The sequence below is a fragment of the Phaeoacremonium minimum genome (assembly GCF_000392275.1).
Source record: "Phaeoacremonium minimum UCRPA7 unplaced genomic scaffold PA7_03_scaffold_206, whole genome shotgun sequence".
Taxonomy (NCBI): domain Eukaryota; kingdom Fungi; phylum Ascomycota; class Sordariomycetes; order Togniniales; family Togniniaceae; genus Phaeoacremonium; species Phaeoacremonium minimum.
The window spans coordinates 16,455-28,020 of NW_006921112.1; the positions used below are offsets into that span (position 1 = coordinate 16,455).

Below are 11,566 nucleotides of genomic sequence, written 5' to 3' on the forward strand. Positions count from 1 at the left end.
CGACATCCGTCTTCCCATCCTTTTAGGGCATCCGGCATGGCTGACAAGGGAGAAGACCCGGAAGAGCCCGCTCCGGCGCAACCTGCCGCCGAGATCACGACCCCGGCAGCGAAGTCTCCAGCATCTAGGGATTCTTCGACCGGGGCGCGCCGTGACGCGCCGATCGAGGTCGACGATACGGTATGCCCGGTTCTCTTGGTATCCCGGGGATCATACTGATGATTTATCTGCAAGTTCAACGACAATGATTCTGCTTTTGATGACAGCGCGTAAGGGATTGGTCTCGAATGTCCCTCATTGGTGCGGCCCTGCTGATCAGTGGACTGAGCAAACAGGTCCGTTTACACAGCCTCTCTGGCTTCGAGTGTCGAGAACTACCCCATAGAACATGGCCGAAGGTATCATGCCTACCGAGCAGGCAGTAAGTCCAGTCCTCATACGCTCCGTGCGAACGTTACTTACCATTGGCCAGGATATTCGCGACCAAATGACGAGGTGAGGATACGCCCACGAGTGGTACCAGGATGAGGAACTAACAGACTTTCTGCTGTAGATGGAGATGGACCGTCTCCTACTTATTCACGACATAGTGACTCGTGTTACTGATGGGCTATACCAAGCTCCAATCGATAAGGACAAGACCAAACTCATTCTGGACATCGGCACGGGTACCGGCATTTGTGAGACATTTGTCCCCTCACTGCTCGCGTACTTGCTAGCGACTAACCTTCTCAGGGGCGATATCAATCGGTGATGAATTCCCAGAGGCTACTGTAAGATCCCCATTGCGTCCAGGTTGACTGGCTTGTAACGGCTCGCTCCAGCCCAGGCGCAAAGCGCCTTTTAAATTGTCAAGCTCCTTGCTGATTCATCCGTTTTCCTCACCGTAGGTCATTGGAAACGATCTTAGTGCTAATATGCCTACTTTCGTTCCCCCAAATGTCAAATTCGAAGTCGACGACGTTGAAAGCCCATGGTTATACGACCAGAAGTTTGACTGGATATTCTGTCGATATATGGCTGCCAGTATCTTCGAGTGGCCAAAACTCGTCAATACTATCTATGAGTGCGTCTTACCCCACCGATTGACTATACGAGCGACTGACCTAATGAACAGTAATCTGGAGCCCGGTGGCTGGGCTGAGTTTCAAGACTTCGACTTACAGTACTACTCCGACGACGGCTCTCTGAAACCAGAGGATCCCCTGCTATTCTGGATCTCCACACTCCTCGATGCTGCCCGGCAACTGAAGAGGGACCCAAACCCAGGCTCGAAGCTGGAAGGATGGGCCAAGGATGCGGGCTTCCAGAACATCGTCCACAAAAAGTACAAGATTCCCATTGGTCCGTGGCCTAAGGATCCATTGCTCAAGGAGGCTGGCATAATGAACTACATGCAAATAACAGGCGGCCTCGAGGGGCTGTCCATGAGACTGTACACAAATGTGCTAAAGTGGAAGGTGGAGGAGATTTTGGTGCTGCTTGCCAAAGTACGCAAGGACCTGAAGAATCCGAACATTCATGCCCTTATGGATTTGTAAGTTCTGATCCCCACTTCCACTTGAATCTTAGCAAAATGCTAAACAGTCTCTAGCCATGTGGTTTATGGCCAAAAGCCAGAATGAAAGTTGTTAGCGATAGCATGATGATACCTTTTTCAGTTGTTTATATCCCTATCATTTGATAAATCATAGCGTTGGCACATCTCCAAGAAAGAAGAAACCTAGCACTCGATACGATTTCAAGTCGTCCGTTCAGTATTCGATTTGTAACCATTCTAGGACTGGCTGCGGAATCAAACGGTTGTTCGTCGGCTCCGGTTGGCTCCGTGACCTCCGAGAGATCTAATCGATCCACTTTTACCTGTTGCGGATTTGTGAGGAACACCAATGATTGAAGTCCCGACCGCACATGGTATGCCGGCAGGTCGGCACTCGGTGATCCGTGAAAAATGGGCGGCGACATCATCGGCTTCCGCAATGATCAACTCGTCCCGTCCGTTGTTTCGGGCCTCAAGATACCCGTGTGTTGCCATGAAATGCTTGCGCTGTTTGGCGTATATAAATTCGTAATGTCTAAGGCTTCTCATCATGCTCAATCTGATCTTCTAAACCGTAGATATCATCAAGCAGTTTCATTCTTATAACCCATAATATGGCTCTACCAGCAGGTTTGTCGATCGATTATTTCTACCCCGGTGGACCTACTCTTGGAGACGACGCAGTCGATGCCTGGGAGCTGAAAGCGTCGCGGAGGGCCCTCCGGAACTTGCGAACCCTGCTCGCCGGACAGCCAATGCTTAATCTCATTGCGAAGCAAATTGAGGAGGCCGATGAATACTACAAAAGCATTATCGCCGAATCCCAGGGCCAGTATAAAGAGTCTCGCATTGATTTGAAGGTCAAGGGGCTTACTGTTGGCCAATTTATGACCTGGCAGAGAGAGTGGGTGGAGGATCTCAAGACACATGAAGGGAAAAGGGGCTTTTATCTCAACACAATGGTCCCAGCGCACCCAGAGCACTACGCTCTCCCTGATTACCCGATAGGTATCATCGAGACCATTGGGGAGCATATAGCTCGCGTTCGTCTTCACAACGACAGCACCTTCCCTGACTTCATCCTGGAGTATGCCGACCCGTCTTATTCGAACGTGAAGTTCGTCGGAAGCTTGGATGATGGTAGTGTGTTGTTCTACGTCTTACAGGAGTTCAAGGACGCAGAAGATGGCGCACATTTCATCTTGAGGCTTTTGTTCCCTGCGGCAGCCCCCCAAGTCCTCTTTGATGAGCATGCGGAACACTTAGCAGTTGAATTTCGGAGCTTCATTACCGCAGCGTTTAAAAGACACCGAGAGTTACTAAGAACTTGATCTGAGATTGGAAATCCAGAAGCTAGTCTATTGCTCGGGTGACGAGATCGACTGACGGCGAGATTGGAATTAGACGAGGAATAGGAAAACATGTCTTCTCCCCCATCTTTCCGTCAAATTATAAAAGAAACCTTGGATCCTGGAGCTATTTGAGCGTATAATATCGTGCTTGATATCATGAGATAATTTCATACGTAGTTCGGCTACCATGAACAAATGACTGGATTCTAGCTTGAGATAGCGCGTTACATATGGTCAACGAAACTCAGTACACTGTAGGGATGGGAATAGACTGCAACTAAATTTGGAAAAGCCTAGCGGACATCATGTAATCGAGAAGATCGTCATTGGGAACTGACTCAGGCCAGTAGTTATTCACCCACTCCACAACCCCACACTCAGCGCATATCCACAGACCCGTAAAATTACAACATAATGAACCACTCAGAGCTTTCTCATGCCGGTGCCGTTTGCCGGGCATTGAATGATGGGGAGCGGGCCGAAATAGGGAATCTCAAGCGCTATATTCGGCTACTTAGGGCCAGCCTTGTTGAATTATAGTAGTTGAAACGAGCCGGCACTGCGAGCATCGTTCCTTTCAATCTTACTTACGTTGACGCTGAACCAGTCCTGTTGCATCATGGCATGGGGTTCAATTTTCCTCCAGGTCATCCTTCTCTTGAGCCTCGGCGTTGCGTCATCCGGAGCGACGTCAGATGGTCAATGCCAGATCACACCGACCGACAAGCGAAGGCTTTTCGTGCTCACTGATATCGCCAATGAGCCCGATGATGCGCAGTCGCTTGTTCGCCTCCTTGTCTACTCGAACGAGTTCGATATTCAAGGAATAGTTGCTACCACGAGTGTGTGGCTCAATGACACTACTCGCGCCGACCAAATCTATGGCATCCTTGACGCATACGAGGAGGTGCTGCCAAATTTGCGGAAACATGCGGATGGCTATCCTGAGGCAGCCTATTTGAGAGGCTTGGTCACCTCTGGCCTACCTGTCTATGGTATGGACGGCGTTGGCAGTGCAAAGGATAGTGACGGCTCGAAGCTGCTGGTCAGTGCCGTCGATGCCTCTGATGAGCCTACCTGGGTACTTGTATGGGGTGGTTCATCTGTTCTCGCACAAGCCTTGTGGCACGTCAACGCCACACGATCATCCACCGAGGTCGAAAAGTTCGTCTCAAAGCTACGTGCGTATGCCATTTCCGACCAAGATAATACTGGCGTCTGGATCCGACGCAATTGGCCTCAGTTGTTTTACATTGCTAGCGTACATCACTTCAACCGCTACGCACTGGCTGCCTGGTCTGGAATTTCTGGAGAGGCACACTATTTCTTTCCATGTGAAGCCGACGAGGCCGTAGTGTCATCTCAATGGATCGAATCCAATATCCAGAGTGTCAGCGCATTAGGTGCAAAATACCCAGATCCCGAGTTCATTGTCGAAGGGGATACGCCTTCGCTCCTATACATGATCCCTAACGGATTATCAGATCCCCAATATCCGGAATGGGGCTCGTGGGGTGGCCGATATGGGCCAGTCAACTATGGAGAAGGACATTTTGCCGATACTGTAGATGTCGTGGTCGATCAATCTGGCAAGACCCTTATGGGATCGCATATTACTGTGTGGAGATGGCGAGAGGCATTTCAGACCGATTTTGCTGCACGAATGCAGTGGTCGGCCCAACCGGAGTTTACGAGAGCGCAACATGCTCCAGTTGTCTCTGTTAATGGAGACACAACCCGGAACGTACTCAAGATTATTGCGAAGGAGGGGCAAGAGATCATCGTCGATGCATCATCGTCTTGCGATCCTGATGGCGGAAAGTTGTCGTACAAGTGGTGGCAGTACTTGGAGCCATCATCGACTCAAAATAGCGCGAAAGACGTATCAACCCTCGCACTGAAGAACACTGACTCGGCCAAGGTTACCGCGACAATACCAACGAAAGACGTCCTTCGGGCGGAAGGTCGCAATAAGCACCCGCGAGATGATAAGCACTTGCATCTAATCTTAGAAGTTTCGAATGGAAAGCTCATTTCATATCGGCGGGTTGTGTTCACCATACTAGGACCGGACTCATTAACATTATTGGGAGGACAAGAAGAAACACATCATGATGAATTATGAATACTAAGACAGACTGATTCCCTGTTGCATAGCAAAATGTGCCATTCAACAGGCAAGTCTAAGGCCATATCCATACCTTATATAGACGAGTAGATATACAAAGTAATTCTGACTCATTCTAGGCATACATGTTCTCTGGAAATTGTATCATTATAGTGTAGTATGCCTGAATCTAAGTATCCAAGCAATCACAGTCTCATTTGGCCAGAGTAATAAGAGTCAGAAATATGTTCCAACCAAAGCCAACGCAAGAGGCCACCACCACGCGATACTCCACAGGTACCCAGAGAAAATTACACAATGAAACCACTGGCCATATTCTCCAGCCTGTTTGGATGATGCGCCAAATCTTCTGCTGCACTACTTCCACAATCTGACTTCCTTTGTCCACACGTGCGATGTTGGTGCAAACGAGGAACGTTGTGTTCATGATGAACTGCCCCAATGTTTGGTCGAGAATAAGCTTCGTGAAGACATGTAACCAATTGATTGCGTTTTCTTGATTCGGCCTCGAGGTAGACTTGCTGTTTTTGCGAGTTGGGAATGAATCCTCAAGAAACTGCTGCCATAATGAATTGATTTGAGCTTGGATCAAGCCAAAAATGGCGAATTCGACGATGCTTTGCCAGTCAAGCGGATGTGAATTTTCATATTTATATCGCGCCGCGAGCTGGGCTGTCAAGTTTGCCGCAGCCTTGAGGATGGCTGATTGAACTGCGGCCGTGAGCGTCGAAGGCATTGCAGTTGTAGTTTCCAAGAGAAGTGCATCGATCTTTCAACGTATCATGTCTTGTAGATGCGACCTTCCAAACGCAACTGCTCAATTATATCTAGTGGAAATATGGCGTCGTGATGATGATAGATGTGGATGAAACACGAAAAGCTAAAAGGGCTTGCATGCCAGACGATTACTCTATGGAGCAATGTTTAGCTCTCTAAAGCCCATGCATCCTATATCATTGGCACAGCGGGAATAATTCGCTCCTTAAAGCCCACCACCTCCACTGCCATCCTACACTAGCCTCGGCCCCACAGGATCAAGCCGATCGCGGGATGAGAACCTGCAATTCCTACTTAGGATAACTCGTGCTTAGCATTTCCCTTTTCGGCGGTCTATGTGGAAAAACAGGGCAGGAAGACACATCGTGGGGTACCCGTGGGCCTCCGCAAAAAGGCACGAGCCTCGTCTGCAATTGATATATGAAGGGCATTGTGTTCCTTAGGTCCAGCATGTAGCCTCTCTCGTCTGTATCAAAGGACCTCTTTTCACCCTAAAACGTGTCGAAGACGGTTTATACGCCGACTTTCACGATGCTTGCTAGACTGAAGGACGAGCCCCTTTACCAGGACCTCAATTGGCGCCTGGTAGCTATTGGCTTGATCTCAAGCTTGGGCGCCCTTGGATTTGGCTTCGATAATGGCTGGTGGGGCGGTGCGCTCGGATTGTCCGAATTTAAGAAGAAGTACGGCGAGTACGATGCGGATCTTGACGCCTACGCCCTCCCTTCGCAAAAGACTTCTGTCGGAACAGGCACCGGCTCGGCTGGTATCATCATTGGTTGCATTCTCGCACCTTTCGTCACTTCCAAGCTCGGCAGAAAGAAGTCATTCCTAGTCATTTCCGGTCTAATGCTCGTTGGTGTGGCACTCGAAGCATCGGCAGTCACATCATTTTGGCAGTTGGTTGTTGGCAGAATTATTGTCTACTCAGGTATCGGTCTAGCATCGAACTGCGTGCCAATGTATCTCTCTGAGTGCTCTCCACCACGCATTAGAGGTGTGTATTTCTCATTGGCAATGGCTATCCTGCACGCATGATATCATACTGAAGCTTTGTTCTTAGGCGCTTTCTTGGCTCTTTACAGTTTCTTCACTTCGTTAGGTACTTTCCTAGCATGCATCGTGGTCTATGCGTCTAAAACACGCTCAGATAGATGGCAATACTTGTAGGCATTACTGATCAGTTTTCGTCAATCGAGAATGAATCTAACGTAATTTAGAGTCGTCATTCTCGTCCAGTTAATTGTTCCTGTCGGCTATATCTCGATGTACGTCTTCATCCCCGAGTCGCCGCGTTGGCTTGTATATCGCGGCCGTTACGAGGAGGCGGAGGTAGTCATGAAGTCTCTTTCAAATCACCCAGAAGCAATTCCCCACGAAGTTCAGCTTCTCAAGGCGCAAGTCGAGGAGCAGCGTGAATTGCACAAGGCTACATCTATCCTGGACTGTTTCAAAGGTTCCAACCTGCGACGCACAGCAATTGCCATGGGTGTACAAATCCTGCAACAGGCACAGGGTGTATCTTTCATTCAGAACTTCATCGTTACATTCATGCAGCAGCTCGGTTTCCCTGATCCCCTCCGAACCAATATGATGGTTACAGGTTGCGGTTTTGCAGTTCATATCATCACATTCCTTACCTTTGATCGAATCGGCCGTAGGAGATCGCTGACTTGGGGCGCCGTTGGCCTTGCTTGTTGTATGCTTGGAACTGGAGCTGCGACGGCCACCGGCAGTGCTGGTAATTATTCGTCTTCTGTCTCCAATGCATCAGCCGCTCTGCTCATTTTGTGGTATTGCGTCTTCGGCTTTACCTGGGGTCCGGGCTGCTGGGTAGTTGCGGCTGAAACTGGTACTGGCCAGCTTCGTGAGCGGACGTTGTTCCTTTCGTCAATGGCGAGCTTTGTCACGTCAGTACCAATCAATTTTGTCAATCCTTACGTGCAGAAGAGGCTCGGTGGAGGCGTTACATTCATCTATGGTGGCTTCTCCGTTTTAGCGATCCTGTGGGTGTTTCTCATGGTTCCAGAAACAAAGAATCGCTCACTGGAGGAGCTGGATGAGATGTTCCAGAATAACGTCAAGACAAGGCATTTCAAGAGATATGTATGTACTGGACTGGGAGCACAAATCACACAGTTGGAAGAGAAGGGTGGTAAGGTGTTGGAGGATGCTTGGGCAGAGGAACATAAGGAACACCCAACCGAAGGTGATGAGGCCCAGGTTGCCAAGTAGTACTAAACGGGCCATAAAATGGTCCAGTCTTGAAGGATATTAGGTTTCCTGAATATAGCAGAAAACACCGCGAACTACAATTCGTTCAGAGCCGCGGAATTGAGGATCAAATGTTTACATGACCAGCGCAAATTCCGACCACGGATGTGATGTTCATGCTTCCCAGAGAACATCTAATTATTGTCCAAGCTTTCAGTCTTCTCCTGCCTTTTCTCTGCCTCAATGTGTGGAGCATCGACTGTCTTGTTCAGGAAAGCAGTGAAATAATTGTCCATATCCTTTGTCGCGAAGAGACAGGCATCAATACAATGCCGTCGAATGCAAACCTACTCAAATGAACGGTGCTATAGGAGGCCACATACGCTCGCTTGATGCCTGCTTGTATAGCTGCTTTTAACACTGAAGTTAATTCTAGGAATTTCATCCAAGGCAGTCGACACGCCACTTTTCACCGCCACGATCAGCTTGGGGATTTGGTCCGGTGATAGGCCAGCAACTTCTGCCGCTTTAGTGACCTTCTCCGGCATTTAATTCGAGTACCCATTTATACTTACTCACAATTATCCCGGTAACAGCTCGGGTGGAGGCAAACAATGCGGATCCTAATCCAATATGCTCGGGAGGCACGACAAGGCCAGCAATGACTATCGCAATGACCTCAATCCATCCAACAAAAAGTCCAATAACAATTGTCACCTATCTAAACTAATCTCGGAAAATGAATGGCTGCTGATACCTTGAACTTATAGCAAGTGTTAATTTCTCGTGCTCGTCATCACTTAGGGTCATGACTCCGTAGAGGGTGTTAAGACCAATAACAGACATGAACATTTGTAGCTTGATCCGAGCGCATTTCTTACAAAAGGGCCCAGCAATAATTTCTTCCACAGCAAGAGCAGCACCGGCGGTGCACCAAGATGAAACGTCAGCAGTTGGTCAATACAATGTCTGAATACTGACCGACATCCAACTTATCTCGATGTCGTCTGTAGTGTAAAGGTTGGCAATCTGTTGCGGCCTTATGACGTTGAATACATAGAAGGATATTTGTCCTACTAATCCAACAATACCAACGAACCCGTGTGTTTAGAAGTCATACGTCATGACTGTGAGAGGACAGTTTCCCAAGTCTGCAATTTGGCAAATCCCCATTCTGCTAACTGGAAAGACTTGGTGTCCGCCCGCTCTACAAGACGACTCGCAAAGGAAAGGGCTTAAGTAGTGTTCTTCACTAAGTGGCTGGATGCCCTGACCAGGATTCATAAACCCAACTTAGATGCCCTACTGGCTCTCAAAATCCTTAACTTCTACATCGCTTCGGCCGACGAGATCAAGGCTAGAGATTCTCGGCGGGCGCTATATGATACAACCAACGGAACAACGACAAGTCAGACAATGGCTAGGTTATCAACAATCAACTCCGAAGCAATGAGAAACTAGCTCAATCAGTGGGCATTTTAACATGATGGCAAGATCCTAGATAGACTCATTTTATTTCAATTACATCATCGATACAGAGCTAGAATCCTCATTTAGTGTGGGGGCATACTCTTAAATGTATTTATACTGTCCAACACATCCTTTCAGATTTAAGGCATACAAGCGAACCTACTACAACCTACGCAATTGAGATAGCCTTAAAATTCGACACTCTTGATTTGCTCAAAGTACTCAAAGTAGTGACCATTTCTGTAGCGTGAAAACATCAGACAAAGCCGAAGCGGATTTTGATAACCGGGTGATATTCTCAGTCCAATTAACTTGTTTCAATTTCCGGTTCATTACTTTGAACATGGGCTGAGCACTGAATCAACCAACACCGGAGGTTCCTACACTTCGGAAAGTGAATTCCGCCTCTTGCTCGTCGATGGGAACTCACTGCACCGCAGCGGCCTCCGCCATCAGCTGCGCTTGGCAACATTTCTCAAGGGAGACGAATTAGAAGATGGCCGACTCCACTGTCTGGACTACAGTGAGCAAGCCGTGATTTTGTAAAAGACATGCGTTTTTGCCACCTAGAGCGGCGGCAATGTTCTCCTCTTCCTCCTTGGCGAGTACGGCGCTTTTGAACTGGCGGTATACCGCAAGGTCTTTGTAGAAGACGCACGAGTCTTGCGTCAACATATCTATCGGGTGTCCAAGCGTGCAGAATGTCTGACCGTAGAGGCTGTGTGAGTGAGCAGCGCAGTTGACGTCTGGCCTTGCTACATGAATAGCATGATGAATCATGTACGCGGCCTTGTTGAGAAGTCTGTTAGAGCCACCGTCGACAACTTCTCCATCCTTATTAACCAGGATCAAGTCCGACTTCCTCATAAGGCTGAAAGAGGTGCCTAGGGGATTCACCCAGAAGTGATCAGTCATGATGGGATCACGAAGAGTGATGTGGCCGGCAACACCTTCGTTAAAGCCGAATTTTCCGAAGACTCTGAACGCTAGAGTCAAGCGACCCTCGAGGTACTCGCGCTCCTCGTATTTGTTTGAGAAGACAGGTGGCAAAGGAATGTTCTGTAGCTGGACTTCAACACCGGCTTGCTTTGCTCCGCTGCAAGATGGGTCAGTTGATTGGAGTTTACTGTACTGAACTGTATTAAACGAAGTATGGGCATCGGCTTGAAAATAGGTTGTAAGAGATGGGGCCATGACGAATGATTTCTGTTTCTTTCAACTTTGCTCTTCAGAAATTTATGATATCATGAAACAAAAAGTTTTTGACTCATGTGAGATATAAGTGTCAAGAAGCAAAGCCAATCAAGGGCAGGTAATCTTGGGACACATGGCCAAATTCTGTGGAAATGGTTTCCCATCAAAGATGAGGAGCTTCAGCTTCGCTCCGAGACGGATGCATGTGCCCCGGAAAGCTTGCAGGGAAATATATAGTCGATCAATTGGTTATATAATCTATACGTTATAGGCATTCACTCTTACCTAATCTACACTGAAGGTTCTTGATATATGGTCGTTGAAGGCGAATACGGTTGATCTGTTGAGAGTCGCGTACTCCAAACCCGAAATTCTGGCAGGTAAGACCAGTTTCCAATGGTGGTCATAGCTTATTTTACTCTCAATCAGATCTATGGCCCAAGCGCAAATCTGTAAGCCCTGCTCTTACTAACAGATATTGACTGAGCTTGGTGGTCGTTTTGTGTGCTGTGTGTTAGTACCTGTGTTTTACTCGACCGGCACTAAATGCAATGCGAATTTTTCTAGAGAACAAATGAACATCGATTGGATGAGAGGCATGTATTTAAACCTCCAGGGCTTTGGCAGTGTTGGCGGGCGCTCAGCCCTCCAAATGGCCATCGAAAATGCCCTGTACTCCTTACCAAACATCGACCTCATTGGCCATTCCATCCGCCCTGTGGGCACCTCATTTTTGTTTTGGTAGGTTGCGATTGGTTTAACAAGGCGGCGGCGTACCACTCACATTCTGAGGCGCGGGGTACCACTCACATTCTGACGCAAACGCCCGATTCAATGATACTCAACAGGCTTCCAATGAAACAGGGCAGCAGTGCCTACTGCTGACCAACA

General features: G+C 48.2%; 4 protein-coding genes across 4 annotated transcripts; 3 read left to right on the plus strand and 1 right to left on the minus strand.

Moving 5' to 3' along the window:
- Positions 1 to 388: 388 nt before the first annotated feature.
- Positions 389 to 1,541, plus strand: UCRPA7_2788 (putative methyltransferase domain-containing protein; the record flags this gene model as incomplete). The annotated part of the gene is made up of 6 exons (XM_007915357.1): positions 389 to 421; positions 554 to 680; positions 736 to 773; positions 891 to 1,066; positions 1,118 to 1,344; positions 1,408 to 1,541. 6 exons carry the CDS (start codon positions 389 to 391, stop codon positions 1,539 to 1,541), a joined length of 735 nt encoding a protein of 244 aa, XP_007913548.1.
- A 348-nt stretch (positions 1,542 to 1,889) lies between these two features.
- On the plus strand, positions 1,890 to 4,460 carry UCRPA7_2789 (putative cellulose-binding protein; the record flags this gene model as incomplete). The annotated part of the gene is made up of 5 exons (XM_007915356.1): positions 1,890 to 1,914; positions 2,168 to 2,657; positions 3,113 to 3,146; positions 3,539 to 4,108; positions 4,377 to 4,460. The coding sequence occupies 5 exons, from the start codon at positions 1,890 to 1,892 to the stop codon at positions 4,458 to 4,460; spliced, it is 1,203 nt and encodes a 400-aa protein (XP_007913547.1).
- Positions 4,461 to 6,328: 1,868 nt separating this feature from the next.
- On the plus strand, positions 6,329 to 8,032 carry UCRPA7_2790 (putative high-affinity glucose transporter protein; the record flags this gene model as incomplete). Its single annotated transcript, XM_007915358.1, has 2 exons — positions 6,329 to 6,759; positions 7,018 to 8,032. 2 exons carry the CDS (start codon positions 6,329 to 6,331, stop codon positions 8,030 to 8,032), a joined length of 1,446 nt encoding a protein of 481 aa, XP_007913549.1.
- Positions 8,033 to 9,970: 1,938 nt separating this feature from the next.
- UCRPA7_2791 (putative class ii aldolase adducin domain protein) lies at positions 9,971 to 10,675 on the minus strand (the record flags this gene model as incomplete). The annotated part of the gene is made up of 2 exons (XM_007915359.1): positions 9,971 to 10,577; positions 10,629 to 10,675. The coding sequence occupies 2 exons, from the start codon at positions 10,673 to 10,675 to the stop codon at positions 9,971 to 9,973; spliced, it is 654 nt and encodes a 217-aa protein (XP_007913550.1).
- Positions 10,676 to 11,566: the final 891 nt, after the last annotated feature.